We start from the raw sequence: 23,554 nt of genomic DNA on the forward strand, positions 1-23,554 counted from the left end.
CAATAAAATCCTCATATAAAAATGTTTTTATATTATTTTTAATATTGATTGTGTACACTACTCAAACATTTACTTTTTATTCAAACATGTATTTTTTATAAAGGTTAGTAAATCAACAATAATATTTCTCATAAAATTATAATTCCAGGTTTATCTTAATTTTGCTATAGTCAACATGTTTTCTTTTTTTCTTTAAAAAATAGATTTTAAAGCATAAACATGATGAACAACTTACTGTTTTTTCTTTAATTTATTCATCTCGTCTACTACGTCTACTAGTATTTATAATACTTCATGAGCTAATAAAATTTTGGTAAAACTTAACTCGCTCAATGACTGCACTAAATTCTGTCAAGGTTCTTTAGAATTCACTAGTCCACAACTGGAAATCGACAAGCGTTCGAGAGACTCGGAGAGAGAGAGGAAAACAAAGAGGACATAAATAGTGAGACCACCACTCTCTTCACTGTAGGGTCTTTTTTAAAAAGGAAAACGGGAGGGGTTTTCACCCTACTGCAAAGTATATAAATAAACAAGGCATAATGGGACAGGCCGACAGGGGGAGGAACCCAGAAGGAACTTCACTGTACGGTTCATGCGTGTTATCTTGTACTCTGTTCTTTGGAGTTACTATAAGGTAGAACAGTATAAATGTATAGTAGTCACTCTGTATACAATACATACGTATTCTTGTATTCTTGATACGTATCATTCACGTATCAGTGCAGCGCAGGCAACTCCTGCCACCCCGCCACCTGACAAATTCAGAAATCTGAAAAATTTTATAAAATCTTTTGGGACCTGAACAAGGCCCAAAACACATGTTTGCTGTAGCATAGCCGCATCTTCACTCCGCTGCACACGCACAGTGATCGCGCGGCGAACTGTCCGATCGCAATTGCGCCGAGGGCCGATGCTTTCGACGCTGACCGCCTGGTCGGAGCTCCTCTCCGCCAGCTAGCTCGCTACCTCCAGGCGCACCGATATGCACCATCAGGTGCATCACGCATCAACCAACAGTGCCATTCAACAGCTCCGACTGTGAGCGACCGTGGCGCGGGACAACCCGCGGTTTTCCGGATTCATTCCGCCACGGAGCGATCCCGGCCCCGCTGTAGCCGGCGTGCTGCCTGCCTGCCTACGCCCGCCCGCCCGCTCGTACCGACGTGTGCACCACCGCCCATCGTTTCCCCGTAACCCCAGCCGGTCTCGTCGGCTCCCTTTGCATCCAGGAGGGGCGGGCAAGGGGCCAGGCCATCTCTCTGCGCGGCTACCTCCCTTTTGCACGAGGACGACGAGCCCAGCGCAGCGATTTCTCGGTTCTCGCAACGACGGTGGTGTCACTGTCTGGTGTTCAGGGTTTCTCGCGTCCGCGATGTGACGGCGCGCCTTCGAGCAGTGTTCCTGAACATGGCCGGGCGCCCTCGATGATGCCAGGCAGGCTGGGCGTCTGGGAGGTGAACGAACGGACCAGCGCGTGGGACGGGAGACTAATGGCGATCGGTGCCGTTCCCTTTCGGGCTCCAGCACAGCTAGCTAGCAGCGATGGCAATGGGCAGCTAAGTCAACAGGACTAGCTAGTGTTTGTGCGTGTCTGCACTCGACCAAGTTGATGAGGGTCCGCGTCCGTCCAACCGGAGCTCGGTAGCGTTAATTGGGAGCTAAGCGGGCGTGGTATCTCACCGATCGTCCCCTGAAATCCGGGGCAAAAAGCCTTTAGGACCGGGATTGCCATGAGACCTGCAGCCTGGTGAGGTCAGTTTCTTGCGAGCTTTGGGTTACTCGTTGCCGATGGCAGGTGCGCGTACTTGGCTTTCTCAATCGGGGAACTCTTGCGGGGGCAGGATACCGCCTCGTGCTCCTGGCTGCCGACTGCGACGCCAATGCTGTGACTCGATCAGTGACTGTGCAAACGCATGCGTCGTTCTCGTTCAGCATCCGTGGGCCGAGGGCATGCGATGAGCTATTAGCTGTGAGCTGCCCTAAGTTGTTCGGTGTCTTCGATCTCTTGCGACTGCAGGGACAGCAGGGTTGCATTGCACGCCTAATTGTTAGGGGTTGGGGGGTTCGTCATGGCAAACCGAACTTTTTTTTTTAAAAAAAAAAACAAGTACATCTACTGAATGGCCAGAGTCACCCTCTGCTAGACTGCGGTGGTCAAGCCTAGCACAAAATAATCAAGGTAGCAATTGAAAACTACTGGTCCGTACAGCAAATATGTAAAGTTAAGTAAGGTAGCATTTGAAAACTACCGGTCCGTACAGTAGATACGTAGTTAAGTAAGGAAGTAGACATCAGGGACTGAGTACTTGTTGTTAATCTTGATCTCAGGTACGTACACCACCAACCATACTTAACGTGAGTAGCTCCAGAGCGACAGGGCGGACATGCGCGGATATGTGTCGTTTGCCTTCCCTGACCGCCCTCGCGCGCACTCCGTCGGGCGTCGGCCCTCGCGTTCCAGGGCCCATGAACCCGTGGCACGGTGGCAGACCGGGTCGTTGTCTCCATTGCCCGTCCATGTTATTCCACACCCGCTCGCTTTAAAGGGACCACCTCGTCACTCCTCGTCCTCCTCCATGTCCATGGTCACCGTGGCGAGGGCAACCCGGCCAGCTGAGCGTTAGTCGCAGCTCTTGCCTGCCTAGCATGCAGCTCTAAACCCAAGTCGTGCTCGTGCAGCAGACGCCAAGTTGTGGCAGGTAGTAGCTAGGAAGGAGGCAAGGCCAGGCCAGGCCATGGCGCTCGAAGCTGTGGTGTTCCCTAAGGAGCACCTCGTGTGCACGGTCAAGGCGCGCTCGGCGTCGCTGGGATGCGGCTTCCACACAGAGGAGCTCGAGGACAAGGGCGGCGAGGTTCTGCAAGGGGAGGCTGCCGATGCGCTGCTGCCGCCGGGTGCCGATGCCGGTGCGGGCACCATGTGGGAGTGGGACGCGGTGCTCTGCCCGTGCTCCACTGCACCTGGCGCCGTGGAGGAGTGCTGGGACGTGCAGCACCAGCTCTCCGTGTCCCCGCCGCCGCCGGCCGTGCCCTCCGCCGTCGCAGCGTCGTCGTCCGGGCGCGGCAAGGCCGCCGCCGCGTCGGCGCGGAGACGGCGGCGACGGCCGAAGGCGGTGAAGAACACGGAGGAGATGGAGAGCCAGCGGCGCAACCACATTGCCGTGGAGCGCAACCGGCGGCGGCAGATGAACGAGTACCTCTCCGTGCTCCGCTCCGCCATGCCGCCCTCCTACGCGCAGCGGGTACGTACGTACAACAATCTCCTCCCATGGCTCCACCACTCCAGCTGTGCAAGGAGCGTAGCGTACCGCCGCTCCCCGACCGGCAGTATCGTCCTAGCTGCAAGAGCTTTGCAGGTCATGTCACCATGCCATGCATGTGCACGAACGGCTGCATTGTTGATTGCCGCTGTCCCCGCAACTTTTACTGTAACGGATGTCAAATCTTGCTGCCCCCCTGGCGTGGCCATCCGCTGCTGCATCGGCCCTCGCCGCGCCATGCCGCTTTGGTTGCATATGTCACGGAATCTCTAGCGATCGTGTACTGCCTGCAGGTGCGGGCATCAAAAGCCGCACCTTCTTGAGCGCCGAGCTCTTGGTCGCGACCGAATGGCATGTTCCGTTCGCGACCGAGTATTATGTACTACCGAGCGTTAACATGTGTGCACGTACGGCGGGTGCAGGGTGACCAGGCGTCGATCGTGGCTGGTGCCATCAACTTCGTCAAGGAGCTGGAGCAGCTGCTGCAGTCGCTGGAGGCGCAGAAGCGGCGCCAGGGCGGGTGCACCGAGCCACCGCCACCGGCGGCGCCGTTCGCCGGGTTCTTCACGTTCCCTCAGTACTCCACCACCGCGACGGGTGTGGTTGGTTCTAGTGACAGTGCTAGCTCCGGCGGCGAGCAGAATGGCGGCGGCTGCGCGGGAGCGGGAGCGCGGCGGGGCGTGGCCGACATCGAGGTGGCCTTGGCGGAGAGCCACGCGAACGTGAAGGTGCTCGCGCCGCGGCGGCCGAGGCAGCTGCTGAGGATGGTGGTGGCGCTGCAGTGCCTCGGCCTCACCGTGCTCCACCTCAACGTGACCACCACCGCCGATCACCTGGCCTTTTACTCTCTCAGCCTCAAGGTAACAAATGCACAGGCGCGCCGGGTATCCCACTCCAGCTGAGCCCAGTAGTAACACTAACACATTCTCCTCGTCCTTGCTGCTGCAGATGGAGGATGAGTGCCGGCTGTCGTCGGTCGACGACATCGCCGCCGCGGTGAACGAGATACTCGCCAAGATCTCCGACGAGTGCGCCGCCAGTCACTTATTAGCTGCCTAGCTGGAACACTACATTATCTTAGCAAGTGTCATGTATGATTGTAACATCAATGTGATCCTAGTACATGGATAACACTGGCAACAAGTGGCAATTCGCGCCACTGTCAGGCAGGCTAGGCGGTACTACCACTCCTCCATATGTTTGCGTGCAAGTAAACATGTACCGATTGGACCAGCTTACGTATGTAGTCTTTCGCAGCGCAGAGTACTGTACGTATTTGTGTGTATCCAGAATTCAGATTCACATCTCGCATCAGCGCCAATTATTAACACCCCATCGATCGAGATGCCTGCGTGTGCACACGGCTGACCTGTTCAGGTCGTCGTCGATGAACTGGTGGACCAGCGCTTTTCTCTGACGAGTTCAGCTTCAGAGAAATCTGTTTTAGCACGCATTCACCGGATAAGAATTAGCATGGATTCTCCAGCCCCTATCGTATTTCAAGGTGATAGAAATAGAATTGGCCGGCTGCAATCATCTCATGTTACGATCGTCGCAGGTCGCAACGATCTTGCGTGTGCTGCTCTCATGGCTCTCGCATCGAGTTTACACTACACACGAAGAACATCGTTGACAGCATGACACACTGACACGTCTCCTTCATTGCTCTCGAGTGCAAGTGGGTTGGAAGTTGGATGAATGAACCTGCAGGCGTAGAGCTTTGGCTCACATCATTCTGCTGGCACTGATCGGGGCAAAAACTTGTAGGATCGGATCAGAATCCTTTTCCCAGCCGCAAGGTGACTTTTGGTGGACGTGAATGATTAGGGGATAGGGTCTTTGCACTTTGCTGATTCGGTGTTACGAGCATCAGTTCGGAATCATCGCGTTGTGCCACGAAGTATGAACAGCCATGTTTGTATATGGACATGAGAGGTGAAAACGACCTAAAAGGGTTGAAATTCTACTATATTTATATGTACCAACAAACAACAAAGTTTATATATTTACGAAATGGCTAAAAATCATCACGAACACGTGGTCCATGTATAATGACATTATATGTTATTTTCTCCCCCTTGCAGGGGCAATGAATCCGTGGAAAGAATGGAGCTAAAAACCAAACGAGCAAATGGACGAACGGTACTGTGGTTACTGCTGTGACTACTGAAAAGAATGTTACTGACGTGCATGCCTACGAGCTGCTGGTGCACCTGACACTACAAGTCTTTCGTGCATGCATATGCCAGCCTTTGTGTGTTTGCTGTCGATGCTACAGCTCGTAGCCTTGTTTCACGTCCAACCCTCCCCCCTGTTCCTTCGATTTGTAGCCTGACACTTGCTAGACAAACAAAACCTGACCACATATGCAGATTCAGAAGCAGGGCAACTGTGGAACTCTATACATGTCGCCCTTGAATTATTCTTTTATTAGTGGATTTCCTTTTGGGGTTTAGAGTGACAGATAGAACTGACACATAGCCATGTATCAGTTTTATTCTATTGCTCTCTGTTCAGTCTTCAGAGTGATGACTAATGACAAGCATAGACATCATGCAGCTGTAGCATGATAACCGAGAACTCGACTACCAACGCAAACTAACCCGCAAAAGGTCATCTAACAGGCCCCCACAGATTTTGAAATTAGGCTTTTCCAGGCCACTCAATCAAGGCACATTCTGCTGCTTACTTCTAAAATCAGACAACAAGATGCGTCGCCCTCAGAAGAAAATTTTGAAAATTTCGTAAAGCGACCCCGCCTAATTAAGGCTGCCTGATTGTGGAGAAATACTCCAACTTGCCTTATAAAGTCCTGCTACATATTCCCAGTGGGGCAAGGAATCATTCGCTCGCACAATTTCTAGGCCCTGGTGCTGGTGATAACTAATATGGATCAGCAGCAGCCTGAAGAAAGTCGCAGAGCAAGACAAGGTCTGTACCTCTGGATCTTGTCCTGAACTGGCTACGCCATTATACATTCCCTTGTCTAGAGGCAAGCTACAAGGAGGAAGCACATGCGGCTGTATTACACACAAATTATGGGATTAACTGAAGTACTCAACTAGTAGTAGTAGTAGTACTATACGTAACATCACATATTAGATTAGACGGCCAGATTAGAACATTGAGGATGTCTGAAAGGAATCGTTAATCTTCAGTGGTCCATCGAGTTTCCAATCGAGGAACATGCCAATGGCGCTACCATCAGAAGGATTCCCCGCATCAGATCGACGGTGGAGCTGCAGACACCGTATAGAAAAGTATAAAGATAGGGACGGGGGGAGTGGCATACGTGTCTCCGCGGACAAGTTTCGCTGTTAGATACGTATGCCTCAATAATTGAGCTTAACAAGTTAAGTATCAGCAAACGCAGTCTCAGTTCCTGATATAACTAACTAAACGAACATAAAAATCGAGCATCGCTATACATGGACATAACTAAACGACACATAACTGCAAGTCTGCAACTAATGTTTGAGAGATTAGATTCAAGTGACCTGAACTTTTCTGAATCGGCACGGCAGACATCCGTTAGCCGTATGCAGACACAGATAAGCACGATTCAGACAATACGTCTCACCTACCTACCACTCGACCTCTTTGGATCATCCAGCTACAATACACGCAGTATTATTTTGCTCAGCAGTCTATCAGCCTAGCGTGCCGTCGCCTGTCTGTACTATCTGGATTTGCATCGAGCGACAGGCAGGGCGAACAGGTCACCTGCTGCCGCTGCTGTTCCGCTGCGTGCGGCATCAAAGACTTGTCAGGGGGATCCCCTACCTTCCCTGGTGATAAAGCTACCCTGCTGGCCCCTTCACTCAGTCGATTCCTGTGCTAGTGTGCTGCACTGCTGCGTCGCCCCATCTTATGACAATGGCCAATGGGGAGGGACTGGCTGGAAAAAAGGGTCGAGACGAGACCAAAGGCAGCAGTTGGCACTTGTGCGTGGTACACTGGCAACAGTTTTAGTCTTTTAGGCCATGCCTGCCCTGCGTGCCATGGACCATTCAGGTTCAGGGCTTCAGTGTGTGTATGTGAGAGAGAGAGAGACAGAGAGAGAGAGAGAAGGGGGAGAGAGACAAATGACAGCATGGTCACATTCTGAGTAACTGAGTTCGTGGATCGTCAGGCTCGTGCAACAGTATGCTACGAGAAAGTGAGAGCAAATTCAGCTCGTAAAGAGACGAGGAACTGTTGTTCATTGAAGTGGCCGGACGGATAAGAATATAGTTGGATGGCGCGGATGCGCAGCGATGGAGATGTCACGCCAGTGGAACCGCACGAAGCCGCCGTGACCGCCGTTCATTTTCCTGAAGGCTCCCGGACACTTTGCACAGTGTCAGTGTGTGTGTGCTGCTGTCTGTGTTCATCCAGAGGCAGGACACGCAGTGACTGAATGACATGTACAATCATTAGAGAAAAAAAAGTGAAGAAAAATTTAGGTTAGTCAAACGTATTGTTTCACTTCGCTCCGCCGGACTTGGCAGTTTCTCATCACGATTATAATTCATGCCTAGTACTCACCTTCATGATTCAGAATTCAGAGATCTCTGATGAAGACAGGAACTGAACAGAGCCGTTGGTGTGTGGTGGTCTGGTGGACGACCAGCCGTCCGGACTCTAAACCTCGAAGTGGGTCAGCTTGGCCCAGCCTGGAATCCACGACAGGGAGACTGGCCTAGGCCTTGTTTAGTTCACCCTGAAAACCAAAAAGTTTTCAAGATTTTCCGTCACATCGAATCTTGTGGCAAATGCATGAAACATTAAATATAGACGAAAATAAAAACTAATTACACAGTTTAGCTGTAAATCACGAGACGGATCTTTTGATCCTAGTTAGTCCATAATTGGATAATATTTGTCACAAACAAACGAAATTGCTACAGTACCGAAAACTTTTCATTTTTCGGAACTAAACAAGGCCCTAGTCAAAAGTGCCCCGAGTCTATAGAGGAGGAGGCAGGCAGGAGCAGGATGCCGCGTGTCGCCGCCACCCCGCCAGGGCCAAACGGACCGTGGCCCGATGGACGTTCCATGAGCCACGCAGGCACAGCCCACGGACCACGCTACGCTCGCGCTGTGGCAGACGGGCCAACCGCCCAACATCCTCGTGGGGCGCGCATGAGAGCATGAGCGGTTTATTGGGCTGCCCCGCGCTGGAGCCCATTGTCTTTGTACAAGAATCAGCCCGTCTGAGGGCATCTGTATATATCCAAAAGCGACCAACCATACGCTGGAATAGTCTCTGGCAGAGGGGTAGACTTCCGGGAGTCTCGTGAAGCTTCCGTCCGTAGCTCCGCCGGCGAGCACTTGCAGCCGTCGGCGTTCATCTCTCTCCATCTGTTGCTCCGCTGGCGTGCATTCCTGCTGCCGGTGGTGTCCATCTTTCTCTTCCTGTTGCTCCACCGGCGAGATCTTGTACCTGTCGGCGTCCATCTCTCTCCGTTCCTAGCTTCGCCGGCGAACACCTTGCAGCTGTTGGCATTCGTCTCTTTCTCGTTGATTTCTAGCGTGAGTGCGTTAATTTATCCCCAATCTATTCGGATTTCAAGCACACCTACTCCCTATCGTGATTCGGGCTGGTTAAAGGGTAAACATTGGGTTTGCTTCTCGGCCTTGGTCACGATTCTGGGCAGCAGTGTGCTGGTATCTATCTAGATATTTTGGGGACAAGATCAAATCCAACTCGAATTTGCAATCGAGAAGGATAATGGAGCAGGAACTGAATGATTTGCTCCAGCATTTGGAGATTCGTGAGGATGAAGAACAAGGCATTGTGCTGGAAGAAGACCTAGAGGATTTAAAAGCAGAGGCACGTTGGACAGCCTTGGCAAAGGTTAGTTCTTCTAAAGCCTTCAGTCATACTGTGTTCTTTGCTAATATGAAGTATGCTTGGAACTTGGCAAAGGACGCTAGATTTAAGGCCATAGAGGAGAATCTTTTTGTGGTACAGTTTTCATGCCTAGGGGACTGGAGCAAGGTAATGGACGAGGGACCTTGGTTCTTTAGAGGACATGCTGTTCTCTTAGAAGAATATGATGGAATCACAAAGCCCTCCAAGGTACAATTTAATCATTTGGCAATGTGGGTTCGCATCTATGATCTACCAACAGGCTTCAGAACAAAGAATATAGGTCGTCAGTTGGGAGATAAAATTGGTAAATTTCTAAAAGTGGAGCTGGATGATGATTTTAGTGGTTGGAGAGACTATCTACGCATTAGGATTAAGATGGATATATCGAAACCACTAACAAGAATTATTTATGTATCTTTGGGGGCCGACGGAAAGCGTGAAGCATTCCGTGTTAAGTATGAGAAATTACCTAAATTCTGCGCTGTCTGTGGGTTGATTGGTCATGCTGATACTGAATGTGGTGATGGAGTGCATGACAAGAAGTCCTTTCAGTATGGAGACTGGTTAATTGCAAGCCCCGAGAGGAAAGTGAAAGTAATAGGAAGCAGATTTTTGGGTTCAGCAGATACAAAAGGATCAGATTCCAGGGAGCAATCCAAGTACTCTCTATCCAAGAGAAGCAATGAGACTAATAAGAATGCTGGTAGCAGTCAGAGAGACTCAGTGGGTGATGATGTTGATATTCAAGTAGATGCGAGAAGCCCTTTGAATAAAGATAGTGAAAATGCTTGTGGAGAGCTTATTGATAACAACCAAGCTATGGCACTTGTTCCTGTCACTAATAAGTTGGAAATACTAGGAAATAACATTGAAGAATTTAGTGGTTGTCAATTGATGAAAGATGGTGACTCAAAAGGGCGGGTCCCAAAACGTCAAAGAATGGAAGGGTGGGAAGGCGAAGATATTGAGATGAGATCGGCGGGCTCCCTAGTGGAGTACCGCCGGGAGCAATGAAAACCTTGTGCTGGAACTGTCGTGGGATTGGCAACCCCGCGACAGTCAAGGAACTTCGCGATCTTGCGAAGGACTATGCCCCCTCGGTTATGTTCATCATGGAAACACAAATTAGCAAATACCGAGTGGAAAATTTGCGATATACTTTGAGTTTCGATAATAGCTTTGCTGTTAATAGCTCTGGAAGGAGCGGAGGACTTGGACTTTTTTGGAACAATGATGTGTTGTTATCTATCCAGAAGTACTCAAATTACCACATTGATACAATAATTTCAGAACACGGGAAGGAACCTTGGCGCATGTCCTTTATTTATGGTGAGCCAAATAGGTCTTTAAGGTTTCGTACTTGGGACATCATGAAGCAAATGAGAAGTGATACAGACTTGCCTTGGGTGTGTATGGGTGATTTCAATGAAATTCTTAGGAGAGAAGAACAGTTGGGTCCAAATGAAAGGGAGGAGTACCTCATGGAGGGCTTTCGAGATGCAGTGGATGTGTGTCAGCTTCGTGATATTGGTTATATTGGTTTGGGCTGGACTTTTGAAAAGAAGGTGGCAGGTGGACACTATGTTCGGGTTCGTCTAGACAGGGCTCTTGCTTCAGTGAATTGGTGTGCTCGTTTTCCTCTGGCTGCAGGACAACACCTTACAACAGTTAAATCTGATCATTGCCCTATTCTCCTATCTCATGTGCCAAATGAAAGGAATGAAGGTGGAGGGTGTCAAGGGAAGCCGTTCAGATATGAGTTAATGTGGGAGACAAATGAGAGGCTATCCTCACTAATAGAGCAAATCTGGAAGAATGGGCAACACTGTAACTCTGTAAAGGATATGAAGGATAAACTTTTCCATCTTGGTGAAGAACTTAAGTCCTGGGGAGGGAAGACTTTTGGTGCTGTAAGAAAGGAGCTACGTGTTCAGAAGAAAAGATTAGAGCAATTGCGTGTTGATCCATCTAGAAATATCGTGTCTGAAGAGGAACAAAAGATAGTGAATCGCATTACTTTGCTGAATTATCAAGAAGAAATTATGTGGAGACAACGATCTCGCATTACTTGGCTTCATGAAGGAGATAGTAATACCAAATTTTTTCACCAAAGAGCAAATAGGAGAAGAATTAGAAATCGAATAGTCAAGCTTAATCGACCAGATGGGTCAGAGTGTACAAATGTGTATGAGCTGAATCAGATGGCAGTGGATTTTTATCGCAACTTATTTGAGTCTGAAGGCACATCTAATATGAATCTTGTACTTGATCACATTCCTCGTAAGGTGACTGATGACATGAATCAATTTTTATGCGCTCCTTTTAATGAGACTGAAGTAAAGAATGCTCTTTTTCAAATGTTTCCAACCAAATCGCCAGGTCCTGATGGCTTTCCTGCTCATTTCTTTCAGCGCAACTGGGATGTTTGTGGTGATGATTTAACAAGGATGGTGCTGAATGTTCTCAATGGAGATGAGTTGCCAACTGAGATAAATAGTACGTTCATTGTTCTAATCCCAAAAGTACAAAATCCAACTTCCTTGAGCCAATTTCGACCAATTAGCCTATGCAATGTGATATACAAAATTATATCAAAGGCACTGGCAAATCGACTAAAATGTGTTCTCTCGGATATCATCTCTAAAGAGCAATCAGCATTTGTCCCTGGTAGAGTTATTACTGACAATGTCCTAGTGGCATATGAATGTTTGCACTTTATGCGCACTAATCGATCCAAAAGAAATGCTCACTGTGCCTTGAAACTAGATATGACAAAAGCCTATGATAGAGTTGAGTGGAGCTACCTTGAGGCCGTGATGCTGAAATTAGGTTTTAGTCGAGTGTGGGTGGACAAAGTTATGAAGTGTGTTAAATCAGTCTCCTTCTCAATCTTATTTAATGGAGAACGACTTCAGGAATTTAAACCATCTCGAGGAATTCGACAAGGTGATCATATTTCTCCATACTTATTTCTCCTATGTGCTGAAGGACTATCTAGTGTGCTCAAAGGAGTAGGTGAAGATGGTGGTGTCCAAGGAATTGAAATATCATGTACTGCTCCAAAGATTAACCATCTCTTGTTTGCTGATGACAGTCTTTTATTTTTCAAGGCAGCAACAAGGAATGCTCAAGCAGTTTATGAATCTCTAACCAAGTATTGTGAAGCATCTGGTCAAAAAGTGAACTTGGAAAAATCATCAATCCTGTTCAGCAAAGGTTGTAAACAAGTGATTCGAGATGAGATTAAATATATAACCCATGTCGACAATGAGTCACTAAATGAAAAATATTTAGGATTACCAACTGAAGGCGGTAGAACAACTAATGGAATTTTCAAATATCTAAAAGATAGAGTTTGGAACAAAGTACAAGGCTGGATAGAACAAACCTTATCAGCTGGAGGAAAGGAAGTTTTAATTAAATCTGTTGCCCAAGCAATTCCCACTTATACTATGGGTTGTTTCAGGTTACCAAGGGGATTGTGTGATCACATAAATTCTTTATTACGTAAATTCTGGTGGGAAAGTGCAAATGGCAAAAGGAAAACAAATTGGGTGTCATGGGAACATATGGTTCAACCAAAATATATGGGTGGATTGGGATTTAGAGATATTGAAATTTTCAATCTTGCGCTTCTAGCAAAGCAGGCATGGCGCATTCTTACTAGGCCAGAATCACTTTGTACTCAGATCCTGAAATCAGTTTATTTTTCCTCAGGTGACCTACTTAATGCTACTCTTGGAAATAATCCGTCGAAAACCTGGAGGGCTATATATGATGGGATAGAGGTATTGAAACAAGGGTTGATCAAGCGCATTGGTGATGGTGAAAGTACAGAAATCTGGAACTGCAATTGGATACCGAGGAAGGGTATGTGTAGGCCTATGTGCTCTAAGGAGTCTAACCCTCCAACAAAAGTATGTGAACTGATTGATCATACCACTATGACATGGAAGTCTGAGTTAGTGAAGCGTGTTTTCTATCCAATTGACAGTGAAGCAATTCTTCAGATGCCTTTAAGCATGAGAAAACAGAAAGATTGCTGGGCTTGGCATCATGAGAAAAATGGTCTTTTTACTGTACGCTCTGCTTATAGAATGTTGATTGAGCTTAAGAAAAGTAGGGAGGATTACTTTGAAGGCCGAGCTAATTGTTCTGATTTTGCAACAAGTCAAAAAGAATGGAAAAAACTATGGAGTATGAAGTTGCCATCAAAAATTAAAGTGTTCTGTTGGCGTCTTGCTCTAAATTCAATACCAACTGCGAGTGTGCTGAAAAGCAGGAACCTAGCATCTACATCTCATTGTAAAATTTGTGGAGCTGTTGATGATACATGGGAGCATTCTTTGCTTTTCTGCACAATGTCCAAATGTGTTTGGGCTCTACTAGATGAGGATATAACAAACTTAATTTCTCATTTGCGCATCTCTAACCCAAAACATTGGATTACCTTTATGTGCTGCAATATTCCTCAAGCTGATGGGATACGTGTTCTTGTTACTTGTTGGGCAATATGGCAGGCAAGAAGGAAGGCGATTCATGAGGGAGTCTTTCAGAGCCCTTTCTCCATAATGGTTACGATCAATCGACAAATTGAAGAACTACAAATGATAAGGGGAATGGAGCTTAAGGGAGGGAACCAAAATCAGTCTAAACAAAAAACTCGGCTTTGGAAAGCACCGGATCAAGGTAAATGCAAAATAAATGTAGATGCTGCTGTAAACCGGGTTGGATCCAAAGGAGCCGTTGGAGTGGTCTGCCGTAATGATCGATGAGAGTTCATTGCAGCTAGTGCTATGATTATACCAAATATAACTGAACCTGAGACTCTTGAAGGAATGGCTTGCTTGGAGGCACTAGCTCTTGCTGAAGATTGTGGTATTCGAAAGATAATAGTGGCTTCAGATTGCCTTAACATTGTGAGGAACATTAGTGAAATGCCTCTTTGTACTTATGTGATGATCCTCAAGGATATCCAGGAAAGGGCAAAATCCTTTGATTATGTGCGTTTTGCACATGAAGGTAGGGAATGTAATAGGGAGGCTGATCGTCTAGTTAAATATGCATGTTCACTTGAAGATGGTCGTCATGTATGGCTTGGCTCTCCTCCTGTATTTCTGAATGTAAACATTTCAATTGAGTAATATAATCCCTATCTTACACTAAAAAAATATCAAAAAAAAAAAAAAAAAACAGGCGCGCAGCGCAGATCTCCGTCGCCGTTTTGTCCTCCCGGCGGTGACCAAAGCAAAAAGCAGTACTTAGTAGATGGCACTCAGCTGAGACCGATCCCTCGAGCTACGGCAGTAGCAGAGTTCTTTCGGTTAGTCTGACCAGAGCAGCACACTACTAGGCAAACAGGCTTGCGATTTAAATGGACTAGGGTCTTGTTTAGTTGCTGCCCGAAAATAATTCGAGATACGGTCGTTTATATTTGATAAATATTATTTAATTATAGATTAAATAGGTATAAAAGATTAATGTCGTAAATTATAATTAGTTTTTATTTTTATATATATTTAATGTTTCATACGTAGGTCTAATGATTTGATGTGATAGAATTTTTTTTTAAAAAGTAATTTTTAGAAGGAAGTAAACAAGACCTAGGTATTTAAGTTGCTTGGCAGAGAGCCCCCAAAGTTGGACTCGGGTGCCTTCCTTTAACCGTAAAACCAGAAAGGGATCAGAGTGACTAGAAAACCCAGCGCCGCTCTTCATGGAGCAAAGTGGAGTACTCGCGAGGTATGCTTTACGCTTGAAAGCAGGGAAGCCAAAACAAGGGTATGCAGCACTGACCCATAGCCTTTGCTGCCTTAGACTCACACGAATGTACAATGGTCAATAATTCAGGTTGTGTTTAGTTCAACTTAAAAGTATTTCTGTTGAAAAAAAAATCAATCAAACAGATAGAATCTAAAGCTACATTTTCCAAAATATCTGTTTTTTTTCATAGTATAATTTTCCTAGCACACACATTACTTTTGGCTTTTCTAAACGACGAAAATAGACGGATGTTTCACAACTGGCGTCTTTTTTTCTACATATCATAGTAGTTTTTTTTTTACTGTTGACCACCAAACCAAACAGATGCTAAATGAGACTATTTTCTTGATTCATAGTTTCTATTACGTTTGTAAACATAATATATATCTAGATTAATAGAAAAACTAAAACGACTTACATTCCGAACAGAGGAGTACTTAGCAATTGCGAACGATAAAGTGGAATCGAGCCATTCCTTCGAATAATTGACATGCCTGCCAAAAGCAACCGGCCGGAAATCAAGAAGGTACTCAGAGCATCTTTGGCGGTTTGACCGATCCAACAAAGGATGCAGAGCCCTGCGCATAGGCCTTAAATTCAGGTGCTCGTCGTGCTGTCTCCAGTCCGAAACGAAGAAACCGACCAAAAAGAAAACAAAGGGAGATGAATGGAAAGTCTAGACTGAAAAAGAAATCTAGGAGGAGCTGTGTGATGAACTGCAGGGACTTTAACCCTGAACCTGCAATCGAGTGCTTTTAAGCTCGTAGTACAACTGAGTACTTTCAAAGTACGAGGTACAGTTCAAGGTTTGCCTTCTTTTAGCGAGCCCGAGTCCAGCCTAACCAGTCCATGTCCGGTAAACAGACGACCAGTTTTCGAGATTGCATCAGTGCGCTGTTTGATCGACGTTAAAAAATCAGGAAGATCAACCCGTCAGTGCGACTGCAGCAAATACTGCCGTCTTGCCTTCTAATCGGGGTCTAATCTCACTGTCCGTCTCTCCCTCACCTAACAATTAATCAAGCAATGTTTAGCCGTTTCTGTCAGGGTCTTGGTCATCAATGATGGAAAAAAATTAACATAAACTGTTTCGTAGCATCTGTTAGCCGCTCATTGGTGTAAATTCAAATTAAAGCATTTTCTCATATCCTCGGCATGAACATGGAAAATATGCACTTTGAGCGATCGATATGCAAGTGTGAAGTCATTGTCAAAAGATTAGGTAGCTTAACCCAACTGATCTCCATGTGAAGAAGAAAATCAGATGCCACGCCGACGGCACCGGACACAATCAGATTCACTTCACATTGGCCTATATTATCATATGAAAAGATATGACACCTAAAAGATCAAATAGGCGCAAAGCTAAAGGTGTTTTTATGCATATCTCCCTTAGTTGTCCGCGAATCTGTAAATAAAATAGGTGGAGTTTCATCCGAGCCACCCGTTTGAGATCGAATGTTCGGGACTTGTTTTGGGAGAGAATCTGTGTAGACGAAAAGATACTACATAGCTTAGTGGAGTAAGATTTACTCAAAGGATTTCAGCTAAGCTGATAGGGAATGAAATGGATGTCAGTGAGAATGAGGTCATATAACAACAAAATCTATGGTCTCCCTGAACGCTGATGAACAGGGGACAAGATCCATCCATGCTATACAAAAGTCCTGTTGTTATGATGAAAAACTTGCTGTCGAAATTTCATCATGAAAACCTTATCATTGGTTGGTGGCATGAACCTCCGAGCCTGAACAATCGCCGGTCTATATTCATCTCTGAAAGCGTTTCATTTCCTCATAGGTAAAGCGGCTAGCTCCATACATATTATTCTTTCCCACTCAGCCGGTGAAAGCCTATTGGCCACCAACTCCGCGTTGCAGTTATATAGGGCCATATTTCCTCGCGTCGCTGCGTCAGTTCTCATAGTGGAAGCGATCGACACCATCCATACTTTCTCAAAGCTTGCTTTCGAAACACTTGATCAACACTACTGATCGATCAATGGCTTCTTCCTGGGTTTCTCGGTTGCCTCTGGCAGTGCTGCTGCTCGTGGCCTGCTCCTCCTCCACGGCAGCGGCCACCAGCTACACCGTCGGCGACGGGTCCGGCTGGACGACCGGCGTCGATTACACATCTTGGGCCGCCTCCAAAAACTTCAAAGTCGGGGACAATCTGGGTACGTATGCGTACGCATGCATGTCGATCGTACGTCACGCGTTCTGATCGCAACAGATAGATTAGCTCACGACCGAGTTTGTTTGATGGGTCGCATGCAGTGTTCAACTACGCGAAAGGGCTGCACACGGTGGTGGAGGTGAGCGCGGCGGAGTACATGGCGTGCACGGCGGCCAACCCGCTGGGCTCCGACAGCAGCGGCGCGACCACCGTGGCCCTCAAGACGCCCGGCACCCACTACTTCGTGTGCAGCATCACGGGGCACTGCGGCGCCGGGATGAAGCTCGCCGTGACCGTCGGCGGCTCCAACTCCCCTGCCACCACGCCGACCCCGACGACCCCGCGCACGTCCCCGACCACGCCCTACACGACGCCGACGACCCCGACTACCACCACGCCGTACACGACTCCGACCACGCCCTACACGACGCCGACGTGCTCTGGCGGCGGTGGTGGCACCACGGCGACCCCGGGCATGACTCCGTTCATGTCATACCCCAGCGCGGCCGGCCTCGGATCGGCGGCGTTGGCTGGATTTGGACTGGTTTGGTGTGTGATCGTCCAGGTAGCGCTGCTCTACTAGGCACAAGGGCGGTCGACCAGGATGGGGGCAGAGATAGGTCATGTCGCCTGTAAGCTGTAACGCACTACTGATGTGTTTGTTCTTTGTTCCGGATCGAGCTAGCTGGGGTATAGTGTACTTGGATGAAGGAAACTGGTGTCTCTGCTCCGCTGTGAATCGCAGGTGCAAGTCAATTTCCTTGAGCCAATCGAATTGTCCCGCATGTGCAAGTGCAACCAAACAGTGTGCCTACTGCCTAGTATCTACTGCCTACTACGGGCGTCGCGAAAGCACAAGAGAGGGTTTTCAGTCTTCAGATCGGCGGGATTTGGGTGGCTCTAAATCAGGCCCGCAAATGAATTAGGCATGAGGAGGCCCATGTGCGAGATTAATTTAGCCCATGCGCATGAATTAGGCCTATGCAGGCCCGAGTCGCATCAGCGGGTTTCGTCGCATGCGCGGCCGAGCTGCGTAATGGAGCCGAGCCGATGACTCGGACACCGCGACCCGACCCGCGAGCTCGCATAAACTCATCGGCTCGGCTTCTGGGCCAGCGGCTTCCGTTAGGCGGCCTCCGGCGTCAACTATGCCGTGGAGGCTGGGGTTAAGGATTTACATATCTGCCATTGAGATTCCCCTGTTTTTGCCAGTGAAACAAAACATCATTCACATGCGGTGATCGAAGTTTGATAGGAGTGCTTCTTTCAGTAAAAATCATACGTCTGTACCAGCATGAAGATCGTTGTTTGCTTGTTTACGGTTCTTCCTTGCCGTCATTGCCGAACCCAACGAAGTCACCACGCTCTACATGACTCCGCGATGATGCCCAGTGTGTCTGTTCTTTGATAGGGGTCGACCCGAGGCTTACATTTGGACTAAGCTTGTTTGATGGTCTCAAAAGTTATAGCAGAAAGTACGATTCGCTGATTATTGTGAGAGAAAAACACTGCTGAATGGTTGACAAATTCGGCAGATAAACTTAAGCAAACAGACTCCTAATAGATGTGACTTTTACATTGAATAACTTAACAAGAATAAAATATAATTAAGTTGACATATTTGTCTTTAATAGGGAAGGCAGTTCAAAGAACCACAACAATAGTGGATAAAGAAGCAACGGTTGCAGCTACACCAATGTGCAGCTGAAAAAATCTTTAGGCCTTGTTTAGTTCTAAAAAAATCACATAGAATCTTACAGCATATGCATGAAGCATTAAATATAGATAAAAGAATAACTAATTGTACAGTTTATCTGTAATTTGTGAGACGAATCTTTTAAGCCTAGTTAGTTCATGATTGGATAATATTTATCAATACAAATGAAAGTGCTACGGTGTCTATTTTGTAAATTCACATGCGTTAAGGATTTACATATCTGCAATTCGGTGTTCGGGGATTCCCCTGTTTTTGCGAGTAAAACAAAACATCATTCACATGCGGTGATCGAAGTTTGATAGAAATACTTCTTTAAGTAAAAAATCATAATCGGTCTCTACTATGCGTCTGTACCAGCATGGCAACATGAAGATTGTTGTTTGCAGCGGCAGATGTAGAACAAGATTGAAGGGGTGGGCTGATCTCTTCTTCTTCCTCTATTTCTCTTTATTTTTCTTCTTTCCTCCACGGCTCCACCCCTTCTTCTTCCTCACCCTCCTATATCTCCATTGATGCAGGTGTAGGGGGGCTGGAGACCGCCAGCCCCCCTTTAGATCCGCCCCTGGTTGTTTGCTTGTTTACGGTTCTTTCTTGCTGACATTGTCGAACCCGACTAAGCCACCACGTCCTACATGACTCCGCGATGATGCCCAATGTGTATGTTCTTTGATAGGGGGTTGAGCTGAGGCTTACATTTGGACTAACGTAGAGATTGTTCGCTTGTCTGAAAAGTCATGACTGAAAGTATTGTTCGCTAATTTATTGTAAGAGAAAACAATATTGTTCGGCGAGATTAGATGAAGCAAACAGACTTGTAAAGGATGTGTGCTTTTACATTGCATAACTTAACAAGTGAATAAAAAATAATTAAGTTGACATATTTGTCTTTAACAGGGAAGGCAGCTCCACAACATCAGCACGAGATAGTAAAGTCCCACAGCAATAGTGGATAAAGAAGCAAGTTCCAGCTACACCATTGTAAGTGCAGCCGAAAAAACCTTCAACTAAATAAAAAATAACAACTCTAATTTCCATTTCGTGGTGGTGTATTTTTCTTGATTGAAGCAACTATGTGTTCTAGCAGGGAAAAAAATGTTCCATGAGGAAAGAAATAATGTTCTAGCTAGGAAAATAAAAAGTTCTATATGACGTATAATGGGCTTGTTTAGTTCTCCTTGCTAAATTTTAGTTAACTAAATTTTAGTCACTTTAATAGGTAAATTTATAAACACACTGACTAAAAATGAGCTAAAATAGTTAAATCTCATTAGTCACCCAAGAGTAGCTAAAATAGTTTTAATTGACTAAAATTTAGCAAGGGAAACCAAATAAACTTAATATTTCAGAGTAACTGTTTTGTTTTTATTTCTACTCGGCCTAGACCTCTAATATTAACTCCCTTGAGCCATTAGATCAAAACATGGCCTAAACTCACGAGAACTAAGAGCCGGATAGGAGACCCCTAAACTCCAAAACCCCAACACTACATTGCTAGTGCCCAGAGGCATGTCGATGATGACTGCCGGGAGACAGAGAAGACCAGATCATGTTATGTTTTATATGCATGTATATCACGACGACCAACTATGTGCCTATTTGCCTTTTGCGACTTTGCCATGGGCCCACAGTATCATGTTGAATTGAAGGCACTGAACTTATCGACTTGTTCGTTTAAATTTATCAAACAAATCTGTCAGCCATTCAGCAGTCATGATAAATCAGTGAAAAATACTTTTTATCATAGCTTATCAACCAAACAAATAGGTAATATTTTTTTCTTTTTTGCAAGACGATGGAAATTTTATATCCAATGCTTTTTTTCATGTTTTATTGGCGGCGACTTTTATTTGCGAGGTGGTTATACCACTTTAGAGACGCAACATGACCGGTTCCTGGTCGTTGTCCGTTTGGATCACTGAGATGGCAATCCGGGTGGTTCGGAGTCTGCAACAGCGGCTCGGGGAGTCGGAGTGGACGGCTGGACGCTATTTGCAATGGGCGATCCAAATCAGGCCCGTGAGTGAATTATGGTGAACGAAGCCCACAGGCGACATTTATCTAGCTAAAGAATCTACTTTTCCGCCTCCAACTTTCACAAAAGTTCCTCCTCCAACTTTCACAAAAATCTGTTTTTCTTCTCTTAACTTTAAAATCAGACAAATCATCTTTCCCAACTTTTCAAACCGTATATTTTATTTCCCTAGAGCAGTTTCGAAGACGGTTTTACTATGTAACAGTGGTTTTGTCTTCTTCTTTTTATAATTATTTCGGCTGAACCTTTTAAAAAGTTATAGTATAAATCACAGAAAAATTATACAATAGAAAAACCAATTTTTTTGACTTCACATAAGTGGAGCTACATAGTAAACATATAATATGGTATGCTTTAGTACAAAATTTTTGCTATAAAGGTTTTGTCCTTTTCTTTTATTTATTTATTTGGCTGAATATTTGAAAAATCATAGTAAATCATAGAAAAAAACATAAAATAGAAAATCTAATTTTTTTAGACTCGACATGAGTATTGACAAAATATGAAGTAAGCTTAAAAAATTTGTCTTGCAAATTATAGGTAAACTGTACAATTAGTTATTTTTTAGTTTATCTATATTTAATGTTCTATGTATGTACCATAAAATTCTATGTGACGAGAAATCTTAAAAAGTTTTTACATTTTAGGTAAATAAACAAGGCTTGAAAAAGATCAAGCACGCGTAAACCATGAACAAATCTGCTTACAACGAGATCAGAGTCACCATGATCAAACCAGACGTCGAAAACAAAGATGGACGCTTATTGCAAACAATGAGAAAATCCGCAGCAAAGCAACAAACAGCGACATGTGTTTCTGATCAATACTCCCCATCCTCTGAAATTTAGAAAGCATCAGCTGCTAGGGCCACGAGGCTGCGACGGGGAGAACCGACCGTGGGTGCCTCGGCGCTCTCTGGCGGCATGCTCGGGCCGGACGCAGCCACGAGGCTGCGACGGGGAGAACCGACCGCGGGTGCCTTGACGGCGACGCTCTCTTGCAGCATGCTCGGGCCGGACGCAGGAGCACATCCAGATACCGGGGCCCCTAATGACCGGCGCAAGCTGACGTTCTGGTGCGGAGACGAGAGGCAGGAGCTGGCCTTGGGGGCAGGAGCCTTCTTCGTCGGCGGCGCAAGGGCGGCCGGGGCCATCTTCGCCGGTGTGGACGCGGGAGTCTTGGCGTGGGTAGGAGGACTCGGAGCCATACTCGGGGCAGCCTTGGGTGTCAATGTCATGTCCGCTGGCGCCGGGGCGGGGAAGACGTGGGTGCTGGTGGGCGCCTGCGCCGTCGCGGCGAAGGTGGCTGATGCCAGGACGGCGAAGACGACGGCGGAGAAGGTGGACCGTGAGGCCGACATTGTCGCCATGGTTTGCCCTTTGCCGATCTCGCTCGCTCTGCGCGACGACTGATGGCGAGCGGAAGCGGTTGTACTGCGCCTGGAGCTCGATTGCCCTTTTCGCCTTGTCTGCGGTGTTCGTGGGCGGCGTGGAGTGCAATATATAGTGCGCGAAAACGAAGAGAAAGCAACAGCTGGAGTGCAGCAGCATTTCATCATTAGGGAAAAAAAAGACACTAGTTTTTTTACGAGCGCAATATATAACGTAACACGGGGATGATCCTCTCACGTTGTTGTTTAATATTGGCTGGTGCACTATGCCGATTAAGAAAGCTACGTACTAACCAGGCGAGAGAATGACAGCACCTCCAACAGTCACAGTCACCTACGGTTTGCATTGCCGCGTGGTGGGAGTAGCTCGGTGTCGGATTTAGGATTTTTTTTCTAAGATATGCCATAATAAAAATTTAATATACAATTCGATAAACTCATTTGCCGATTCGGTGAAAAATCACAAAATTTGCAGCATAATTTTGTATACATGCTCTAAATAATATAATAAGCCTTAAATTTAAAAGATTAAGCTATAGAAGCTTCCGCATATTACAATATAAATAGTTTAACGCCATGGTGATAAATTTAAAATGAGGCATGAAAGAGAATAAAAAACGTACACTGCTATTTGCAACTCTTTAAGCTGACCCTTTCTAATAAGAGATATCAAATATGATTGTCTCCATTATAAAAAAATAGAAATAATGTCTTCGCTTCTCTTCATAAGTGAACAGTTAAAAATAGCAATGTAAATCTCATGCGATCAGGATGTTAGAACTATAGTTCATAAAATCACATGTAGCCTGCTACGATTATAAAACATACATGTGATTCTCCATGATAGACACAACCTAATGATAGGTGTAATTAATTAGGTAAGTTTCTTAGAAAATTTATAAGATCAAATCAAGAAAACACAAAGCTGTTACCTGTCAGATTTGCAAGATATGCTTGCCGAGTACTAAGTAGTGGAATTATTTCAGCTTTTTTTATCTAGTTGTCAATTAAGTAGTGTTGTCTTCTACCTAAACCCTGATTTAGACCTAATTAACACCTAGCCTCTGTATTGTAAAGCTTGGAGTGACTCTGACCAGACTCCGGCTCCGCCTTGGCTACCGGCATGGACAAATCTGAGGCTCTCAGTGGATGCTAGGCTGCTGGCTTTTGTTACCATGTTCACAACCGGAAGGCGAGGATAGTAAGCAATCCTGCTGCGCTTGGCGGCTAATGGGATCGCGACTCGCAAGTCGCGAGGCAGGAAAGCTGGAGCTGGAGTGGGATTATTGTGGGAAGCACGACCTGAGGTTACCAAGCTGGCACTGTATTATGTGTGTGACGGATAAATTTAGTTTTAGAC

General features: G+C 46.2%; 3 protein-coding genes across 3 annotated transcripts; 2 read left to right on the forward strand and 1 right to left on the reverse strand.

The window, feature by feature from the left end:
* LOC110434506 (transcription factor bHLH94-like) lies at nt 2,413-4,750 on the forward strand. The gene is made up of 3 exons (XM_021458651.1): nt 2,413-3,242; nt 3,683-4,120; nt 4,209-4,750. Exons 1-3 carry the CDS (start codon nt 2,739-2,741, stop codon nt 4,317-4,319), a joined length of 1,053 nt encoding a protein of 350 aa, XP_021314326.1. The 5' UTR covers nt 2,413-2,738; the 3' UTR covers nt 4,320-4,750.
* Nucleotides 16,677-17,853, forward strand: LOC8074812 (blue copper protein). The gene is made up of 2 exons (XM_002452472.2): nt 16,677-17,056; nt 17,157-17,853. Exons 1-2 carry the CDS (start codon nt 16,882-16,884, stop codon nt 17,636-17,638), a joined length of 657 nt encoding a protein of 218 aa, XP_002452517.1. The 5' UTR covers nt 16,677-16,881; the 3' UTR covers nt 17,639-17,853.
* Nucleotides 21,649-22,173, reverse strand: LOC8074813 (classical arabinogalactan protein 5). The gene has a single exon (XM_002454192.1). It carries the CDS (start codon nt 22,171-22,173, stop codon nt 21,649-21,651), a length of 525 nt encoding a protein of 174 aa, XP_002454237.1.

Source organism: Sorghum bicolor, chromosome 4, assembly GCF_000003195.3.
Source record: "Sorghum bicolor cultivar BTx623 chromosome 4, Sorghum_bicolor_NCBIv3, whole genome shotgun sequence".
NCBI lineage: Eukaryota > Viridiplantae > Streptophyta > Magnoliopsida > Poales > Poaceae > Sorghum > Sorghum bicolor.